Genomic DNA, 22246 nt, shown 5'->3' with positions numbered 1-22246 from the left:
TCTTTGACCTTGTCCACTTTTAGTCACTTGGTAGAATTCCCTTGCCGGGGGATGGGGGGGGGGGGGGGGGAGGATGCTGCACCCCCATGCTCTCTTTTCCGTTGGTGGTGCCCTTGGCAACTTAAGAGCCACAACAGTAGGCAAAACTTGTGGGCTAGGGCCAAACATCCGCAGGGTGCTCCCCACCCCCTCCGTTCCCTCCGAGCTGTGACGTTTTTGTGGTGCATTATTAGTGTGCCTCCTAAGGGCCTGTTTGCCTCTCGCCCCTGTATATAATAGGGCAAGGGCGCAAAAGCAAAGTGATCCCCTCATTTGCATAGGGCAAATGAGAGAATGCCCTCTAAAGAAAGCACCAGCGATACATGTTTGCCAACACTATCAGTATTACAGAAAGGGCAGCCCACTGCGCCCCAGTGGCAGTATGTATAATACGGCACCAGAAGTGTAAGAGGACTAACCAGGCTTGGTTTGGAACCTGGACATACATTTTGGAATGAAGTTACCTTTCAATGTCTTCGCACCTCAGTAGTCAGTACTACAAATGGCAGTAAGGCTTATCCAAAGAAGCCTTGGCAAATTCAAATGGTGCATCGTTGTCTGCAAGCCTATTGTTTTTGTCAGTGCTTGTATTGTCACGGTTTTTGCAAAACATAGTTGATTAAACTGCTGGGCCCACCTAAAAAAAAAAAAAAAAGCAAAAATATCCTTTTGTTCTTATAAAGCCCACATTGCCCTACTAGTCCCTGGCACTAACTGCATGTGAATGAGCTCCTTGTGAAAGGGCACAATGTAGCCGCTCACATTGAAGCTAGCCAAGTGGGATGAACCACTGCCCCATGCTGTATGCTTTGGTGGGCAGAAAACAAATGTGAATGACACAATAACAGACCAATGGGTCAAGAGATCTAACAGAAGTACACATCAGTATATTACAAATACAAGTTTAGTAAAAATCAAAAGGACCTGGCTGATGCCAGACCTAAAAAGGCCAGCAATCATGATCTGCAAAATCAGTACTAGAATTCAAATTCATCCAGCTTTGGAATTTGTGGCTGCCAGGAGCACAGATTCACGCAGGGTTGGCTACATTCTTAAGGAGGGGTGGGGGCGGCGGGGAAAAGGTAACAACCATTAGCAATAGCATGTCTTAAGACAAATACACTTCATTCTTGAACATGACTTACTGAGCCGTTAGCTATTTGCAGTAAAGGGACGTGTCTGCAGGAGACCCTTCTCAGAGGATATCACTGCTATTAAGGAAACGTTTCCAATCAGGGAGTAACTCACAAAGACTGTCTTTCGGCCTTGTCGACTGAGGCCTCCAGTGTCAATGTTTGACATGAAGCGCTCAAAAGTGGAACATTAACAGAAATTACATTTAATGGTTCATAACAGAAAATTCATAATATGGAACTGTTACAAAGTGGGTTACACCCATCTTCATCCCCCTGGATTTTTCTCTTTGAATACCCAGGTTTCAGCCTTTTAATCTAAGACAGCCTCACTACTTGAGTCTCTCCGACAGTAAATTCACGCTCAATGGACTGACAAGGCTAAACGCCAGCGTCCGCATTTTCAGATAATGCCACTGCTGTGCAGCTAAGGTGAGAGGTTCTGGGCTGCTTACACGCAAACACGTGAGCACACACGCGTGCGACTGCACGTTAGATTACAGTCCTTCGCAGCCCGATATATGTGTACAGGTATCTGGTCATTTACTGAAGGTCTAAGGTGCTTACACTGTTTTACACATTGTTTAGACAAATATGCCCTAAAGTACAGTTTTGCGCTACTTAGGCCTACTGGGTCCAGTGAGATACCAGTCTAGGAGTAAGCCAGCACAACAAGTGTAGATATAGTCTCTAACATCATATCTACGTTGATAATGACACTTCAAGGTTTGTTATGTATATGGCTAAGCTCAATTATATTCCAGGCCTTTGCTCCCCCCCCCCCACACCCACCACCCTTACTGGGCCAATTACTCAACTTCCCAGCAGGAGGATAAACTGCCTCCCCTCACAATTCCAGCAGTTAACAGAGCTTGACCCAGTACCTTTGAAAGAAATGGGAGGAGAGGAAATCTGTATCTGATAATTAGCCTGTTATACTTTACCTGGGCCGAGTCAGCCCAGGCCCACAGAAACAAATTAGAAGACGAACCTTCTGGATCCAACACAGATTGGGCTTGTCTTTGAAGTTTTGTTGGGAAAGGATCTCGTAGCTGTATTAGGTAGGGGCGGACCTGAGACTCTGGAGGACGCTCTTTCCACAGACAACTTGAAGATGCCATACTGGATTGTCCTAGATTGCTGTGCAGGAGGGTTGGGACAAGGGTGGAGTGATGATGTGGCACCCTAGAATTGGCTGGGGTGCTTGTCTTCTAGACCTTTCCGCCCCCACTTAAAAAAACATTTACAGAAAGGGGAGACAGATGATAAGACACTGGACCTGAGAGTGACGACAGTGAAAGGATGAGTAACTGGAAGGAGAAGCCACCTGATGCCTTGCAAGGATGGACTTTGGAGCTGAACTTCAGGACTAGGATGGTCAGTGGCACTGCCCCCTTTTGTGCCCCATGAGGAACAGTTGGAGGAACGGACCTGCTGGGGGACCCTGGATGCTTCCCCTGGACCTTCTGTGAACTGACCCTAGATTCTGCTGTTGACATACAGGCACCTTGAGAGATGGCCAGGAGGCAATGGGGCCTGGGGAGTGCAGCAGGCAGAGTGATCTGCTTGCTGGCTGCGGTGGAGCTGTGAAAGAGCCCCTCCTAAGTAGAAGAAAGCCTCAGGAGTGCAGGCTGAGTACAGGTTTGGTGCAGGGAGCCTGAAAACCCAGCTCACCACAAAAAAGCACTCGGAGCTGGAGCTTTTGCCCTTGGGCTCTGGTTTGAGAGGGCATCTGTTGATTGGTCCTGAGGTTACAGCTTAGTGAAAGTTAAAATTAAAATAATTTAAAGCCCTGGGACACATTTTTACAAACAATGCGTTATTAACAATGGTAATGACTGACAGTGTAAGGTTTCATAGTAAATTGAATACTACTGAATGTTGGAATTATCCCCATTAACTTCAATGGTGGGTTGGAAGATGTAATGGATACAAGTACCGTTGCCATTGATTTCAACAGTCTTTAAAGGTTGAATCATAACATGAGGCTACATTTACCGATGTGGTGACACCCTGACAAAGCCAGTAGGTCTGCCTTATTGGTAAGGACAGCCCCTTATATTGCACTGTTGCATTAATGTAGGTGCAGGGTATAGTTGTTATAGGGTTCATGATCCACTAGGGGTAACATGATATTAGGGGCATCAGCAAGGGTATTTCCATCTACCTGATAGCACACATTTGTAATTTAATGTGTAGGATTTAGTAGTGTGCATCTAATAAAAGTACTTTTCCTTTTCAAAAGAAAATGCACCAGCTAGACAATGATTTATTGAGTGTTATTGCATACCAACAAGCGTGAGTTACTAGCCCACACCACCCCCCCTGAGGCCTTGGACTGCTCCGCTTCGCTACCGGGAGAGCGTAAAGTACAACAATGGGGTACTTGGTTCCCAGTAAAACGATAATTTTGAACTAATTACTTGTGAAGGACTCACATCCTCAGTGAGTGGTACATAGAGGTGGGCAGATATTATGTGGATGTTGTCTTAGACAATGAGGCGTTTGTGGATGAGAGGTAGGGTTTCAATACGACCCGTGTCCTTACAGAGATCCAGAAGAGACTCGGGAAGAGTCTGCAAGGATTTCAGTACATCCACTCCTCAGTGGAGAGGCAACCACGTAGTGTGCAAGTATATCTGAGCTTCCTCTGACAGCTTAAAAGCAGAAGTATGGAATTAGGCTTGTAACTTTTTCACTCCTTTCTTTAGATTTGTTGGGCCAGGTGACTCAGGGGCCCCAGAGCGAGAGGCGATCAGAGCTTCTGCAAAAGGTCACTTTCTGTTCTCCTCAAGGTTGCTAGAACTTCTGTACACAGAAAATTAAGAGAATCTCTGGTATCAAGAAAACAGTGGGCTAATTAGTACTGCACAAGCTACAAGGGCCAATCAAGAGAAATGATACAAGTTGCTTGCAGTTAAGAGTATTCAGGTTAAAATCAAATGAGAGGAGGGCACACTGCGGGGATGGGGAGGTTTTGGACAAAAGGGAGTAGGAGCGATGCAAGTGCTGGAAAAGAAACAGAAAAGGTGCAGGTTGAGAGAAACCTAGAGAAGATTACTGTTTAGAGAAGGGTGCCTCACAGGAAAAGAATTTGCAGAAAAGAGGATTGCAGAAGAAAGGGTCTTTTCATGCAGGAAGGGTAGAAGCGACTTGAGGTTAGGTAACAAGCATGAGAGGATGGGAAGTCCCTCCAAAAGAAGAAGAGATAAGGCAGGACATAAAGAAAACTAGGACTTCCTGCTTGCAGCAAGAAGACCGGCAAAAGAAAAGGCAAGGTTGAAGAACAGGTGGAGCAAAGAAAAGACTGCACTTCAGGTAAAAATAGGGAAAGAAAAGAGGATTTCTCTGCAGAAGACAGTAGGGATAACCGAATGGAGGAGGGGATTTGTGCAGCCTTCTTGCAGGAGGGAAGCAAGGCACTGAAATTGGGAAGATATACTGAGAAGAGCAGTATCCTGTTCTTCGAAGGTTGTGGGATTCCAGGATGAAATAAGACACTCTAAGCGGTAGGGTTTCTAAGGTCACATGCAAGGTCTCCTTGCTAGTCCTGGGAAGGATAATGTAGAGAAGGCTTTCTAAGTGCAGGCCCTGAGAGTGCGAAATTGTGGAGAGACCCAAGAAGATACTTCCACAGAATAAAGCCTGTTAAGATCCTAAACAGAAGGCCCAACAGAAAGGAATCTTTTGACGCAGAGCTGAGAAAAGTCTGCTCGGCCCACCTGCAGTCACTGATGAGTTAAAGTAAATGATGAGACTCATATAGACGGACAAGGCGTGCAGTAACCAACAAGACGTGCAGTAACCATCAACAAGACGTGCAGTAACCAAAGAGGCTGCCAATGACCACTAGGCTTGAAATAATTGAAGCAATCTCAATGTGACCGATGAGAATTGCAATGACTGGTGCCTGCTGCACTTACCTTGCAGGACAGAATGTTCCCAAAGGCTGAGAAGGTGTCATAAAGTGCTTTGTTGTCTATTGATTTGTCAAGGTTCTTGATGAAGACATTACCGACCCCAGATTTACGCAGGGAAGGGTCCCGCTGAGACCACATGATGCGGATAGGTTTCCCCTTGATCACGTCAAAGTTCATGGTGTCCAGAGCACGCTCAGCTGCAGAGAAAGGAAGGGGGGTAAGATCAGCAGCGGCTGTAGAGAAAGGAAAGGGGTAAGATCAGGAGTAGCTGTGGAGAAAGGAGACGGTGAGAGCACCAGTAGGAATATAAACAATGGCAATGGTATGATCTGGAGCAGAAAGAGAAAGAATGACGTTCAAGAGCAGAGAACACAGTGACTAAGATCAGGAGCAGAAAGGACACAAAGCCAAGAAAGAAACGACAACTGGGAAGAGGCAGGATCAGAAGCAAGCAAAGAGTGAAAAGGCTAGAATTAGGAACAGCAGTAGAGAAAGGCAAAAGCAGAAGAACGGAATTACCAGGATGATTAGGAGCAGAGAAAACAGGGACTAAGCTCATTTGCCAAGAGGAAATGGGATTAGGTCTGAAACAGTAAAAGCAATGAGAAATTATCACAAACAGAAAAAGGAAAGATGCAAGATCAGAAGCAAAACAGAAAATGGGTTTGATCAGGGGTAGGAAGGAACATCTGTAGCAGGTAGAGGAAAGGGATTAGGGCATAGAGCAGAGAAAGGTCGGGAGCAGCTGAAGGTGCTGGATTTCATTACAATGAGTGCAAATTCTTGATTAAAAAAAATCTGTAAATTACTGGGGAAAGATCTTCAGGTGTGGGAAAAATGTCCTATAAAATTTTTGAACCAAGGTGCTTAAAAAATAGCAATGCAAATACAACCCTTGAAATCACTATGGTTAAAGGACAATCTGGACTGATGGGAAGGAGTCTTTTAAGCACGGAACTGACACAATGAGAGTTCTGAGCAAAGAGCTTGATCTTTAGGAGGTCAAAGTAAGTCCGAAAACGTCTTTCTCCCCCTTAGCCATTCCATACATTATGGACTACTGAGTTGCTCAGAGGTAGATGTTCAGGGATAGTGCCATGCGGTTTCTGTGTTTAGAGATAGTATCGGATCCAGGTAGCCAGGAACAAGGTGCATGACCAGACCCTGCTCAAAGCAGCTAGTGCAAGAACAGACAGTAGAACGACTCCGCATCTATGACAGCCCAAAACCAAGACTTGCAAAGGGTGGAGCAACTATCTGAAGAATCAGGATGGATAGGAGTTTAGTCTTACATCGTTGTGAAATATGGAGAAAGTCTGAAAAGTAGCGAAGTACAAGAAGGATGTTCGTCAGATGAGAGATTGGATGGACAACGTTTTGAACAAAGGGATATTCTATGAAACTGTGGATGATGGTGGAGGTTCCAGAAAGCTGTGGAGGATGTATGCAACATTAGGAGCTTGCATGCAGCGTGGAAATAATATTTTGTGAATTGTAAAGAGTGTAACAATTTTATAGGTTTCTGACGGATAGCAGCCAAGTTCTGTAGTGTCATAAAGCACAAGGGCGACTTCTATGTTGTTGTGAAAGATGTGAGAGGACTGGAGTTATTTGGATTTGTGAGGAATAGAAGCGAGGTCTATGGAACGAGGAAGGATGCAAGGGGAGCTCAAGAAAGCTGTAAACAGTGTTCTGTGGAGTTGCGAAGGATGGGGGGAATTCTGTGGAACTGTTAAGGAAACTGTGAACAAATGGAGGTGGCTCTCGAGAGCTGTAAAAGGCAGCAGATGTGGGAAAACAGAAGACATTCTGCAAATTAGTTACGGGGGAGTTATGCATAGTTGTAAAACATGGGAGGACATTTCTGTATATTTTGAAGGTGTAGATTTGTGATGGATGGGAGGTATGCTCTACACTTTTGAAGGATGGGGAAGTGCTGTGGAGTTGAGAAGAGGTAGAAAGAGTTTGTAAAGATGCAAGAGCAGTTCTGCTGATTTTGAAACATGCAACATATATTTATAGTTGTGAAGGTTAGGAGGTAGGAGATAAGAGTTTTGTGTGATGGGGAAATGTAAAACTGTTGAGAAGGATGGAAGAAGTGTTCTGTGAAGTTGTAAGGATGGGTGCAAGTTCTGTGCAGTTGCGAAGGAACCTACCTAGAATTGTAATGGGTACAATGGAAGTTCTCTGGAGTTGTGAAGATTGGGAGATAATTTGGGAAGGACAGATGGCAAGGCAGCGAACGACAGGTGCAAGTTCAGTGAAGTTGCGAATGATGCAACACTTCTGTTGAGCTGTGATAGGTTGGAGGGACGCTCTTAAGAGTTCAGAATTATGAAGAACATTTTTTGGCACTGGAGTGGAATAATGAAAGTCTGTTCTACACACAATAATTTCTTTTAAAGCTGTGAGATAATTATGTAGATTTCTTGAAGAACCAAACAAAGTTTTGCAGCAGTGGGAGAGAAAGCCTGTAAAGGTATGCTATGGTATCTGTATCACACACTTCTAAAATTCTTATGGCATCCTCGTGTCTCCATAGTGTGGGCGGAGTTTCAATATGTAAAAGATGTCAAATTGTGAATCATTGTGAAAACAAAGTGAGGGGTGACAGAAGTGGGTCTAAAGAGTTGTGAAGCATAAGAATTGTGTTTGTGTGATGGATAAGAGAAAGGTTCTGCAGAGGTGCATGGTAACTTATGCACCAGTGTGTAGGATGGAGGAAAGGGCTGTAGAGATGAGGTGGAAGATGTGTAGAGCTGCCATGCATGACAGTCATTTAGAGATGCGAAAGGGGGATGTTCTGGGGTTAGAGTGATTGGCACGGCAGCTCCCATGCACAGGCAACTAAGAAGACCGCTCTAAGCAGTTTGACGAATCTGGCACTGTTATTTATAGCAAGGGGAGGTCCCTGAAAGTTACCTGCTGGCAAAAGCAGCAGAGATGATTGGCGACCCTGAGTAGCTGTTTAAAAATTGCCATGAACCAGCATGAAGGAAATGACCCACCCTCTAATCTCTCCTTATATTGTATCACATTACATTCACATTCAATCGTTCCTTCCTTTGTACCCTGAAGTAGACACTCATGTATTCAAGAAGCAGTTCGAGTTATTTTTTAATTTAAAATGTATGTTCGAGGCATATGAGCTGCAGATCACACACTAGAATAGTAGATTGCCATCTGGTGTTGGGCTCGGATGCTTGCAGGTTGTTGTCGTCTTTGGAAGAAGTCTTTGTGGTCACGAGATAGGTGACTCCTCCCTTGGACGACAGTGCGCATGGGCATCAACTCCATCGTTAGATTGTTTTTTTCCGCCATTGGGTTCGGATGCAACTTTTCCGCTTCAGTTGGAAATACCAATTCCAAGCTTCTCAAAGCGTAAAATTTCCACAAAAACCATCGAAGCACCTTCATCTTTGACATCGATTTCATCGCCTCGATTCCGGACGTCAACGCGGGCCGCTGGGCCTATCCACGCCGTAAGGCCTATGGCTCATGGAAAGGACGCCTTTCAAAAAATGCCACCAGTGTGGAGCAACATTTCCACATAGTGACCATCACAAAGTCTGCAACCTGTGCCTATCACCTGAACACGACGAGTCCAGCTGTCCAGCCTGCGCATCCTTTCGATCCAAAAAGACCATTCGAGATCGAAGGGCTCGAAGACACATCATGGCACAGAGACCAGCTCCGGAACCAGAGGACATCTTTGATGAAGGCCCCGATGTCCCAGAAGAAGATTCTGAGGATCTCCAAATCATCTCTGAAGCAGACGACTCAGACGACCCCATCACTCCTGGGCAACGCGTGAGTACTACTGCCCATGCCTCAACCCCTCCAAAACCAAAGGCATTGGTCAAGACTTCGCCTGTTGGCCCCAGTCGAGACCGAAAACATCCTTCAGAAGCCCCGCCTCCGGGCTCGGCTCCGAAGAAACACAAGCCTTCGGGTAGCTCGGGACCGAGCAAACCGTATGTCATTGTCCCACCGGCACCTTCGGCACCAAAGCCAAAAGACCACTCGGCACCGAAATCGGCTTCGACGCCTTAGGCTCCGAAAACGCCAAGGCCAATAGATAAACCGGCACCGAAGGTTCCCAAGCCGAAAGACCCAACTTCGGCTCCGAAACCATAATCGGCACCGAAACAAACGGCTAAGGACTCTGATACACCTCCTAAAGCCAAAACCAACACGGATCAGCCAAAACCTCGCTCGGAACCGAAACAATCGGCACCAAAAACTGTTCCCGAGGAACAAGAACTTTTTCACCCAGATCCCATCGATCCAAGGCAGAAAAAGATTTATATTAACCCAAAGACTGAACATGTCACGGCTGTGCCATGTAAAAAACGGAAACTGGACACACCACCTGCCCCAGTTCCTGTACACAGGAAGGACTCTGCAACATCGCCTATGCCCCCTTCCTCTCCTATACTGCCTTCTAACCCACCTCCTCTGCCTACACCACCAGTACCTATACCTTCTCCATCACATACACCACCTCCAGATGATGATGATGACCTAGGGGGTGACCTTAATGACCCGTTCACGGATCCAGATACCTCACCACTTGATGATTGGTCATTCTCTCTCCCAACAGACATGCCAGAACCGCAGCCATATCCCTCCAAACCATCTCCTCCAGATGATCATTTAGGGTTTGGTCAATTACGAAATAGAGCAGCACTTTACCACGGCATCACAATGCACTCCGACGCACCAGAGGAAGACTTCCTCTTAGATAACAATCTCAAAAGTCAGTACAAATCCTGCCTATGATCAAAGGAGTCATTAAGCACGCCCCCGAGGTATTTAAAGACTCCGTCCGTGCCAGGGTTCTTATCCCTAGAATAGAAAAGAAATATAGGCCTGCCCCTGAAGATCCTAATTACATCAAAGGATAGCTGCCTTTGGATTCTTTGGTCGTTTCCAATGCTAGGAAACGCGCCAACTCCCAAACGACAGGAGATACACCACCCCCCGACAAAGAATCCAAACTGCTAGAAGCCTCTGGCAAAGGAGTAGCAGCACAAGCCGCTAATCATTGGCGTATTGCCAACACCCAAGCCCTACTAGCACGATATGACAGGGCACACTACGACCAGTTAGAGAATCTCTTACAACATCTGCCTGAACAGTATAGAATCCAGGCAAATGACCTTATCCAGGAGGGAAAGCTTATTTCAAATGCGTCAATTAAATGTGCGCTTGACGCTGCAGACACCGCCTCTAGAGCAATTAACACCAGTGTGCTCCTTAGAAGACATGCCTGGCTACGTATTTCAGGCTTTAAGCCAGAGGTACAAACTACCATACTTAGTCAGCCATTCAACCAGGAACAGCTATTTGGACCAGCAGTAGACACTGCACTTGAAAAAATGAAAAAGGACACCGAGACTACAGTCTCCACAACCACGTGGCTCCTTTCGGCGCTCCTTCTACAGAGGAGCCTCCAAAAATATGGGCGCAGACACCTCATCTACATTCAAAGCCACTACGCAAACATCCCTCAGTAGAGGATATTTTAGAGGCGGATACAGAGGAAACAACAACAAGGGACGAGGTCGAGGTAATAACAACACTCGCACCTCCCCTGCCACAAAACAGTGACTTTCCTCCACTCCCCCCCCAGACCATTCCACTCCAGTTGGGGGCAGACTAACACAGTTCCTACCTGTCTGGAACTCCATCACAACAGAGAAGTGGGTAAGACAAATTATCCAGTATGGTTACTGCCTGGAACTCACAATTACCCCCCCACATATACCACCCAAACAGCGTTCAATGTCACCAGACCATCTTACGCTCCTCAAACAAGAGGTTCTCTCATTGCGCCAAAAACACGCAATAGAACCAGTTCCCCATGAACATCAAGGGACAGGGGTATACTCACTCTACTTCCTGATCCCCAAAAAGGACGGGACTCTAAGACCAATACTCAACCTCAGACCCCTAAATCTATATATACACTCAGATTGATTTCCATATGATCACTCTTTAACAAGTGCTCCCACTGCTGCAACAAGGCGATTTCCTTGCCACACTAGATCTCAAAGACGACTACTTCCACATTCCCATACATCCTGCTCACAGGAAGTATCTAAGGTTTGTGGTGGACGGACAACACTACCAGTTCAGTCCTTCCATTCGGGGTCACAACCGCGCCCAGAGTATTCACAAAATGTCTGGCAGTAGTAGCAGTACATCTCATAAGACAACAAATTCATGTCTAGACGATTGGCTAATAAAAGCCAAGTCATTCAACAAATGCCTTCTACACACTCACCAAACCATCCAAATCTTACACAACTTGGGGTTCACAATCAACTATCCCAAGTCTCATCTCCAACCCTCTCATATACACCAGTACCTAGGAGCCATCATAAACACCTCCACAGCCCTAGCATATCCCAGCCCAGCCAGGATAGCCAATAAACAAGCTCTTATCACAATTTTTCAAATCCAGCACTCTCTTCCAGCAAGAGTGTCCATGCAACTCATAGGAATGATGGCGTCATGCATCTTCATTGTGCCTTATGCAAGACTTCAAATGCGTCCCTTGCAAGAATGTCTAGCACGTCAGTGGAACCAGGCTCACGGACAACTCACAGATCTGGTGTTCGTGGACAGTCGCACACATCGCTCTCTAAAATGGTGGAACATAACACACTTGTTCAAAGGGTGGCCGTTCCTAGAGCCTCTTCCACAGGTAGTGCTGACAACAGACACATCACTCACAGGATGGGGAGCTCATCTCCTCAGACACACCACTCAGGACAAATGGACCCCACTCAACAGAATGTGCTCCATATCAATTACCTGGAACTGCTAGCAGTATTCCTAGCACTAAAATCATTCCAACAACATGTCCAGAACAAGACTGTCCTCATCCGGACGGACAACATGACAGCCATGTATTACATACAAAAGCAAGGAGGCACACATTCTCTGCAGCTGTCCCAGCTCGCACAGAACATTTGGAGATGGGCCACCCCTCAGAACATATATCCACTTGCAGAACACCTTCCAGGGGTTCACAATCAGATTGACGATCTGTTAAGTCGACAGACACAACAGATCCACGAATGGAAACTACATCCCCAGGTTCTACTGCCCTTTTTCAAACAATGGGGCCAACCAGACATAGATCTGTTCGCCACACACGAAAACGCAAAATGCCCAACCTTCGCCGCCAGGTTTCCCCACCCGCAGTCAAAGGGCAATGCGATATGGATGAACTGGTCAGGCAGATTTGCGTACGCTTTTCGGCCTCTCCCACTCATTCCACTAGTGGTACGCAAGCTCAGGCAACAGTCTCTCAAACTGATCCTAGTAGCTCCCACATGGGCACGCCAGCCGTGGTTCATAACACTATTGGAACTCTCTCTAGTTCCACACCAAAAACTGCATCTCTCCCCGTCCTTAACCCAGAACCATGGAGAGATCACACACCCAGATCCAGGTCAACTGAATCTTGCGATCTGGCTCCTGAAGTCCTAGAGTTTGGTTACCTTAACCTGCCACCAGACTGCATGAACATTATAAAAGAAGCCAGAAGACCTACCACTAGAGCTTGCTATGCTGCAAAATGGAAAAGAATTGCCATTTACTGCACTAACAATGATATACACCCACTGGATGCATCCATCCAGAACATCATTTGCTACTTACTGCACCTGCAAAGATGTAATTTAGCATACTCATCCATACGTCTCCACCTAGCAGCATTAGCAGCCTACTTACAAAATCGACAGCACTTGTCACTCTTTAGAGTCCCTGTGATCAAAGCCTTCATGGAAGGACTTAAGAATTATTCCTCCCAGATTACCACCTCTCCAGTGTGGAATCTAAACATTGTTCTTACTAGGCTCATGGGACCCACATTTGAACCTCTCCATAAATGCGAACTACAGTTCCTCACATGGAAAGTAGCTTTCCTTATCGCTATCACATCCCTCAGAAGGGTGAGTGAAATCCAGGCTTTAACCATACAAGAACCATTCTTACAATTACACCGTAACAAAGTGGTTCTTAGGTCAAATCCGAAATTCCTTCCAAAAGTCATATCTCCCTTTCATCTTAACCAATCAGTAGAGTTACCAGTGTTCTTCCCACACCCAGACTCGGTAGCTGAAAGAGCTCTTCATACCGTAGATGTTAAAAGAGCCCTTCTTTACTACATTGACAGAACCAAATCATTCCGCAAAACAAAACAATTGTTTGTAGCTTTCTCTCCACCACATAAGGGCAACCTCATTTCCAAATCTGGGATTGCTAGGTGGATAGTGAAATGTATCCAAATATGCTACCACAAAGCTAAACGCACACTAACAGTTCCCCCTAGAGCGCATTCCAAACGCAAAATAGGGGCTTCCATGGCACTCTTAGGAAACATTCATTTAGAAGACATTTGTAAAGCAGCCACATGGTCTACAATACACACCTTCACTAAACACTATTGTGTTGACGTGCAAGCAAAGCAGCAAGCTTCTGTGGGCCAAGCTGTCCTTAAAACTTTATTTCAAACTGCTGCAACCGATACAGGTGACCACCGCTAGGGGAGATACTGCTATATAGTCTATCCTAGTGTGTGATCTGCAGCTCATATGCCACGAACGGATTATGCATCTGTTCTTGGCATGTAGAGCTGCAGATCCACACACGCCCACCCACCTCCCCGGGACCTGTATCTGTTCCAGCATTGTCTTCCTTAGACATCACACATGGACCTCTCTCTCTCTTCTACAAACTCCATCATTTCCCATCATGGCGAAAAACAATCTAACAATGGAGTTGATGCACATGCGCACTGTCGTCCAAGGGAGGAGTCACCTATCTCGTGACCACAACGACTTCTTCCAAAGACAACAACAACCTGCAAGCAATCGAGCCCAACACCAGATGGCGATCTACTATCCTAGTGTGTGGATCTGTGGATCTGCAGCTCTACATGCCAAGAACAGATGCATACTGGTAAGTAGCATATTCCATATACTAGATGTTTAGGGCCTCTGGAAATAATTATACACAAATTTATGACCAACATATGTTGTACAGTTGATTGGATTAGGCAGCCACGAATGATCATTGTGTAGTAGGTGACTAAAAGTAATGACATTGCATGTTCTGTGATAAAACTGTCCGGCTATCATCAGATTTAAGACCAGAATGAATCCCAAAAAATAATCAGTTCTTTAGAAAATATGTTTCTTAAAATGAACTATATCTGTAATTCATCTGCAAATAATGATTTTGTCTTGCACGGAAGCATAGGAGCCCCAATTCAAAGGGGCACCCTCCACCTCCCACAGAAGACAAAACTATATGCTGGTTTATGCTGCGCATTTTGAGGGTGCAGCTATAACCGGTCTCTCTCAATAACTCAATTACTAGGTCTTCAGGTTTTCAATGAAATTCTAGCAAATTTTTGTTTCGATCATATGTTAGGTAGGGGTGTAGTCCACAGCCGTGGTGAGTTAATCCCTGTCAAACTTTGTAATAAAAGAGCAACTTTAAACTAACTGAGCAGTAGCCGATTGTAAGGAGCATGTAGGTTCTGGGTCCTGAATCTCACGTGATCTCAGCTCACGAGGTCCCAAGCAAAGTGGGCTGGATTTCAATTATGAAGCCGTGTCAGCTGGGACCAGCAGAACACCACAGCGGAAAACACAGACTACCACAAGAAGGCAGTATCAAAAAGATGGCATTGGCGTATTTCAATGTGAAAACCTTGCTTTGAACTTTTTAAAGGGTTCTGGGTGGAAAATCGGTTTTGAAAGTGGAGGCTATTTAGTGTGGAAAGACAATAAAGAGTCCCTAGTACTTACGCACTGGAGCTAATGTAGATGGAGCACCTAGTGAACTGGGCAGTTCATATTAAAAGGCATGCTGCCAGGAAGCAAGAGCTCTGTTTTAGCCCTTATCAGTTTCATTCTGAACCATCCATGTGCCGAGGGCTAACGAGCATTGACCAAATGTGTTCCTCTCTAGTGTGTTTGGCATTTTTGAGTGGTTGAAAAACACCAAACCATCTAATTAGTGTGGCTAGCGGTTAGAAGACAAGATTGAAACAGAATGATGATGTGTCGATCTCTGTGGGACATCACAGTGAATTTAAGTTGCACCCTAGTGGAATAGCTAAAGCAAGATAATGAGGCCTGTTGAGCAACGAAGACCTCCCCCACTCTAAGTCTATGCCTTCACGTCCCATTTCACTCAACCTAATAATAACGATCCACAGATTGATGGGTTGCAGAGAGGCCAAAAAGGAGCGGAGCGGAGGAGGGCACTAACAACATCTTTCTTCTAAAGGCAAATGGGCATCTAAGGCACTGATAAAGACTAAGTCAGTCCCAGCCTGCAGCCTAAAACTAACCTGGTGAGGATCAGGTTTGCTTTTCAGATGGGACTGTACCCACTTTATCACTGCTGTCTTCATAATGAATTGTCACTGCACTTTTGAAACAAGAAGTGGCAAGGCTAATAGGTATCATCTTTGCAGGTCTCGAAAAATCATAAAAATGTTACCAGCAGGTCTAGTGACGTGAATAATTCACTCAACCCAACAGTAATGTACCTGACCCATAAACTAGTTATACATTGTGTGATCATAGGTTAAATATTTTATTATAAAGAGATGCCTTTTGCTTCATTATTACATACAAGAGCACCTTCAAATATGTATATTCAGCATTTCTGCTGCACAAAAAACTCTTTTGTTTGATCTAATAAACTAAACTTTGCTCCATGTATAATTAGATTGAGGCACACATGACCTGTGACTTGCCTCTTTGTTCACTAACAGCATTGCCATCCCGGAAGGGGCTGGAATGTTTGTCAGTTCATGTTTAAAAACGCACTTGCAATAAATAATTTATTGCAATTCAGGGCTCGACAAATCCACTCGCCCGCTCGTATTTGCGAGGTAGAATTAATGAGGATGAGCTATTTTTAGGTCCTACTCGCCCTTTCTGGCGAGTAGGAAGACAAACTAACTTTTGTCCTCTTTCTTTGAAAACGGAGCAAATGTGACAAGATAACAAGATTTAAAAGCATTTTTATTACTCACAAAGTGAATGAGCAATAAAGATGCCTTTAAGTCTTGTTATCTTGTCACATTTCCTCTGCTTTCAGAGACAGAGGTCAAGTAGGTTGCAGTTAAGTTGAGGAGATTTTTCAAGGTACTAGACCTGAAGGACTGGTACCATTTTTCGAGCCCTGAATATATTACTAAAACATGATGTGGGTAGTGCACTGTCAAAGAAATATCACATTTTCCAATGAAATGGCCACAAACGTTCCCATTAACATGCAGTTTTACTGACATATGGACAATAGTTTATGAAAATTGGGTTATAGCAAAGATAGTGATCATTTCCACATCAGCAAGCAAAGTGTACTGGTTTGTTTTCACCCTATCAAAATAACAGTTACAAAGAATGTGCTTTCATAACCACTGAAATAAATTTTGAAATATTTACAAAGTTGATTTACAAGCTATTTAAATGTTGTGTGTTAGAAAAATAACCTGACATCCTACAGCCTTTTATTTCACACTTTGTACAGTAGGATTGCGAGAGAGTTCGCTTTACAAAATCCTCCAACTTTGCAGTCAGGGAAAGAAAAGCAAACATCAACCTCCAGGAGAAAATACCAGCAAATTGTCATTAGATATAAGGTGAAATTTGACCTGTGTCTCTGAAGAGAGAGCAAATGTGACAAAATAAAAACAAGATTTAAAGGCATCTTTAGTGCTCATTCACTTTGAGTAAAAAAAAAACCACCTATTCTTTATCAGCTCACCAGAATGGAACAGTAGGCGCTAAAAATAACTCGCATTCGTAAAATCTGACTCACAATGGCGAGTGGGTGAGTAGATTTCTCGAGCCCTGCTTTGGCACCCTTTAGCTTTGCCAATTATGTATAGCCAGGCTGCACTACATCCCCCATGCAGTGCAGCATGTGCATGCCTACAAAATTACTTATACCCCTTTTTTCACGAGAGAAAGAAGCACAAGCAGGCAACAGAGGGAATACAAGAAGTATGCAGTTGGGGAGGAGAAGAAAGAAGAGAGGACAGCGTGGGTGGGGAGGCACACAGAGGGCATGGTAGGGGAGTATTAGCAGTGTACGAAAGAGCAACATTTAGTTTTAGTTAATTCTGAACAATTCATGGGCAAGAAAGCAATAAAAGGAGTATATGAGGGTGAGCGCAACATAGTGGGAACGGGAAAAAGCACACAGACGACAGAGAGCAACATGGAGTGCAGGGAGATAGAATTACATGAGGAAGACCGCTGGAGAAAAACATGCACTTTTATAGAGTGCTTAACCAAAAAAAAAAAGTAGTAAATGAAAGTCAATGAGTGGAAACACCGAAGCTCCATGGGAGGGACAAACAAAAGACTGACAAGCTGGGACACTTATAAGAAGCAGGCAAATGGAAGTGACAAGAAAGCCAACCAATGGTAGGCAATAGGTGTTCTCGAAGCCCTATCATTTTCTTGGTAAGCACACAGTGCGTCTTTCAACAGTGCATGCACTGTCAAGTAGGCAAGACAAACAAACACTGCTTCTTTGAGGGCACCATCAGATAAAAAAAACATTCATCATGAAAATGTTTGGGACTCAAAGCTGATACAGAGTGAATGATTGTTTCTATCTAGTTTTAAATAGACAAATATAGTCCCTTATTTTAAGTAGGTCGTGCACTAATGTTGACTACTACGAAGAGGTGATGAAGTGACACCATTCAGGAGCGGAGGCGTTACACTTGGTTTAGGTTTTTCCGCAGATGAATTGGGTAGAACTTGGGGAAATCCCAGTTACCTCATATTTTCCATAGGTATGAGTAGATTTTTTGCTGGTTGTTACTGGTGTACTTTTGGTGATGTGTTGCAATGTTTTACTCGAAGTACAAATAGTTATAGAAGGATTGCTTTAATGAATCCAAGTCACTGGCAAGTGCTCTGGCCTCATCCTTATCCACCAACTATGCCGCTCAATACAAAGTCCAGCCGTATGCAAATCAGTCATTGTCCTGCTCCAACAGAACAGTGCAAACTGAACTGCCAGGCTAGGTTCCCTCAGAAAGAAAAAAAAAATCCCAGACCAGTTTCCAATATACTTAGGCTCATCAGGGAGGTATAGCTTTTTTAAAAAAAAATTATATATCTTTATTGGCATTTTTAAAGCATATACTTTTTCAACATGTACAGTAATGCATATGGCATCCACAGGCCATTAGTCTTGCATGGTTCAGCCAGGATTATTTCCAGTATGTCTCTTTTATGACCAGGATTGGCAATTCCAGCTCAAATCATTGAGTATCCCATAAATGTTCTCTGTACTTTGATCTTTGTGTGCTTGAGGGAGTTGCTAATATCCAAAATGCAAAGCTATATCAAGAACAATATAACCATCAAAATTGATAGAAAACAGAGAGCAAAGAGAGGGAAGAGAGAAAGAAGAGGAGAAGGCAGAGAGATATCCCCCAGGTACGGGGGTCGTGGGCTAAGAGAGCCAGGTTACTGCATTTCCCAAGGTCAACGCATGTCTCGAGTACCATTCTAGAAAAGGGTTAGATTACCTAGGCTGAGGGATAGGGTGGGACGGTAGGGACCCACAGGTAAAGCCCCACCAAAGGGAGGAATCAGGTGACATCTCTGTTGGTTCCCCAGAGGCTAGTCGCAACCGGGGGGGGGGGGGGGGGGGGGGGGGATACGGCATCCTCAAAAAGGCATAAAGCCCGGAGCTTCTGGGGCTTAAGACGGGCATGTTCCAGCCTGCAACTGTAGTCTATCAGCGGCTGGTGAAGTTGGTGTCTCGAAGTTGCAGACACGCTATAAGCAACTCCATTGCCATAGTGTGCCACAAGGGAGTGGACCAGACAGTTACCAGAGGCGTTTCAGTCTTTTTCCAGTATAGAGCTATAATTTGCTTGGCACCGCCAAGCATATGAAGGCTTAGATGCCATTCCCTGCGGGTCATGGCTAGCAAGTTCACTGGCCTGAGGCCTAAAATGACTGTGGTTAGGTTTTCGGGAAGCGGATTACTAGTTTGATGTGACTGAGGACCTCCTTCCAGTAGGTGATCAAGAGCGGACAAGTCCACCAAATGTGGAGAAAGTCCCCAGTAGCGCTCATGCAACACCAGCAGAGAGGTGAAGAGGTGGAAAACATTTTGTGTAGCCTATGGGGAGTGTAATACCATTGTGTCATGTCCCGCTGGGAAATGCTACGGAAGACCTTCAGGATGTCGCGCCACAAGTGGTCACATTGTGTGGGAGTAATGTCAGTAGCGGATGTGTCCGACTGCCAACTGGACTGGTAAGCATGTGGGGCAACCCGTGGAGAATGTTGGAGGACTTGATACGTGCGAGAGATTAGACCCCTGGAGTTGTCAAAAGAGCGCATCAACCGTTCAAAAGGGGTAAAGAGGCGGGTGGCCGCCTGTGCCGAGGATGACGCCTGGACCCAATGCCGGAGTTGGAGGTATTGTAACCTAGCCCCCTCAGGAAGCTGAAAGTTTGGTTTACATTGATCAAAAGATTTAAAGGAGTCACCCGTAAACAGGTCCCAAAGCATTTGACAACCCCCATCCGACCAATCCGAGAAAGAATGTGGGTGTAAAGCAGCCGGAAAATGAGAGTAGCATGCAATAGGAGTGTGAGGAGACAGGAAGGAGGTAAGACCTCTAGACAATGCTAGCTTGTCCCAAATGTCAAGCACCATCTTTGTAGGGATGGGCAAGTAGGCGCTGCGTGAGCGAGGCTCCCGTGGGAGCCAAGCGAGATCCCATATGGGTCTACAGGTCACCACGCTATCCATGTGAAACCAGATTTTCTCATTCTCCCACGCCATCCACTCCGAAATGAAACAAAGTTGAGAGGCCCAGTAATAGTCCAGAAAATTGGGACAAGCCAGTCCCCCCCCCCCCCTGTCTTGCGATAGCAGAAGAAATTTATTGAAGAAGCGTGGTCGATGTCCTCCCCAAATGAACATGGTGAGCTCACGCTGAAGGTTCCGGATCTGATGTTGTGGGAAGAGTTTGAAATAGGTAGAATATTTTTGGGAGCACTGACATTTTAACTGCGTTCAGGCGTCCCAGCCAGGAGAGGGAGAGACTTCCACGTACTCAGGTCCTCTAGGGCGGCCTTTTTACATTCCTGCCAATTAGCTTGCGACCAAGTGGCAAGGGAGTCAAGTTTAAGTATCGGATGGAGTGGGAGGCCCATTGATATGGGACCATAGACTGGAGCGCAGGGATCTCCGTCCCAGGGATTATGAGGTTCAGGGCCCATGATTTAGCATGATTAATTTTGAGGCCTGAGAACAGTTCGAACGATTGAAGCAGGCCATGAAGAGCGGGCAAGGAGGTTTGCGGGCGGGAGAGCAAGGAGGTTTGCGGGCGGGAGAGCGTCAGAAGGAGGTCATCCACAAACAAGGCTATTTTATGGTCCAACCCTCCAAGGGTGATGCCATGGATATCGGGGGACTGACGTATCATACCAGCAAGGGGTCCTACAACAAGGGCAAATAGAAGGGGGGAGAGAAGGCAACGCTGGCAGGTGCCTCTATGGATTGAGCTGGGTCTAGTGAGTTGGCCACTGACCCATACCCGAGCCAAAGGAGAAAGGTAGGGAGCCATGATCCTAGCGATCATCCTAGGGCTCAGCCCTATTTTTTGTAAGACGGCCCGGAGGAAGACCCAATCCACCCGGTCAAATGCTTTTTCAGCATCGAGTGACAGCAAGCATGCGGGTATATTCCAGTGATGAGCCCTTCCGAATAAATGTGCGATACGTCGCACATTGCCCACTCCCTGCTGGTGACGAATGAAGCCAACCTGGTCAGGTTCGATAATCCCGAATAGATGCGGATCGAGTCGCTTGGCCAATATTTTGGTATAGAGTTTAAGATCCGTGTTTAAAAGCGCAATGGGGCGGAAGGAGGAGCAGAGCGTGGGATCCTTCCCTGGTTTGGGAAGTAGGGCAATCTCGGCCACTGCCATCGATGCGGAGGGTCCCTCAGTATCTGAAAAATAATTGAAAAGACGGAGTAGGTGGGTCTTGAGCTAGGGGAGAAACGCGTGATAGAAAGAGACCGGGAGGCCGTCCGGTTCCGGGGATTTCTCGGGCGGGAGATCCTTCAGGGCGCCGGTTATTTCCTCCTGGGTTAGCGGGTCCTCAAGGAGCTGCGCATGGTATCGGCCAATCGGGGGCCAGGTGCAGTCACCCAGTACGGCCTGGATCTGCTCCGGACTAGGCGATTCCCTTGCATAGAGAGACGAATAGTATTCATGAAAGGCTTTTAGTTTGGCGGCTTTGGTGGTGGCCCATGCGCCATCTTCCAGTTTTATTTTGGCGATGTGTGGCTTGGCGGCCCATGTCCAGAGGTGGTGGGCCAGAACCATTCCCACCTTGTCCCCCCCCATCATAATACTGTTGTTTCAGTGCCAGGGGAGCATATTCTGCTTTGTTGGTTCTATGTGCCCTTAGCTGGTCTCTACGCATGGCTAGGTGTCTCTTATGGAGGGCCAGATTACGTTCCTGATCTAATCTCTCGAAAGCTTTTATATCCCAAGTGAGGTTGTCTTCGAAGAGACGGGCTTCCCGAGCCTGAGTATGGCCATGGACATAATACGACCTCGAATCGTGGCCTTAAAGGCGTCCCAAACGACGGGAAAGGGGGTCTCAGGGAGATCATTGCAAACACGAAGTAGGACTTGATGGCTTCCCAGAGTTCCGCGACATTCACGGGGTCTCGAAGAACTTGGGAGGGAGTCGCCAACAGGGAATATGAAGTGAGTGTGAGGAGTGATCCTGCAGGAGAAGTTCCACATGGGCATGGTCAGAGACGGAGATATCGGATTTAGGCGCCAAGAGGGTTTCGCTGAGCAGGGAGTGTGAAACGAAGATGTAATTGATGCGCGAGTAGGAACGATGGCCATGAGAATAGTAAGAGTAATCACGTGCGCCTGGGGAGTGGTAGCGCCACATGTCTATTAAGCCAAGATCGGTTAGGCGCGTCTTTAAGGTAGAGGACATGGCCCCCGCCCCATGAAACCAGCCATTGCTACGGTCCAAACCCGCATCCCAGACCAGGTTGAAGTCCCGCCTCCCCCCCCAGGATGAGGTGGGAATCGTTATGT

The 22246-nt window shown here is 45.9% G+C and overlaps 1 protein-coding gene across 3 annotated transcripts in view; it reads right to left on the bottom strand.

Moving 5' to 3' along the window:
• The window catches only part of PABPC4 (poly(A) binding protein cytoplasmic 4), a 147046-nt gene that overhangs the window by 104016 nt on the left and 20784 nt on the right, over positions 1 to 22246 (bottom strand). Inside the window, exon 2 of one of the 3 annotated variants that reach the window (XM_085648354.1) lies at positions 5096 to 5289. The exons of 1 other annotated variant lie outside the window; for it this stretch is intronic. In XM_085648354.1, coding sequence (XP_085504480.1) covers positions 5096 to 5289 — 194 coding nt within the window. Of the gene's footprint in view, positions 1 to 5095; positions 5326 to 22246 lie in introns of all 3 variants that reach the window. One more of the 3 variants, XM_085648353.1, reaches the window with a different exon arrangement.

Source organism: Triturus cristatus, chromosome 3_2 (assembly GCF_964204655.1).
Source record: "Triturus cristatus chromosome 3_2, aTriCri1.1, whole genome shotgun sequence".
Taxonomy (NCBI): Eukaryota; Metazoa; Chordata; class Amphibia; order Caudata; family Salamandridae; genus Triturus; species Triturus cristatus.
The sequence above is the reverse complement of the archived record's forward strand: the minus strand, read 5'-3'. Positions and strand labels throughout refer to the sequence as shown.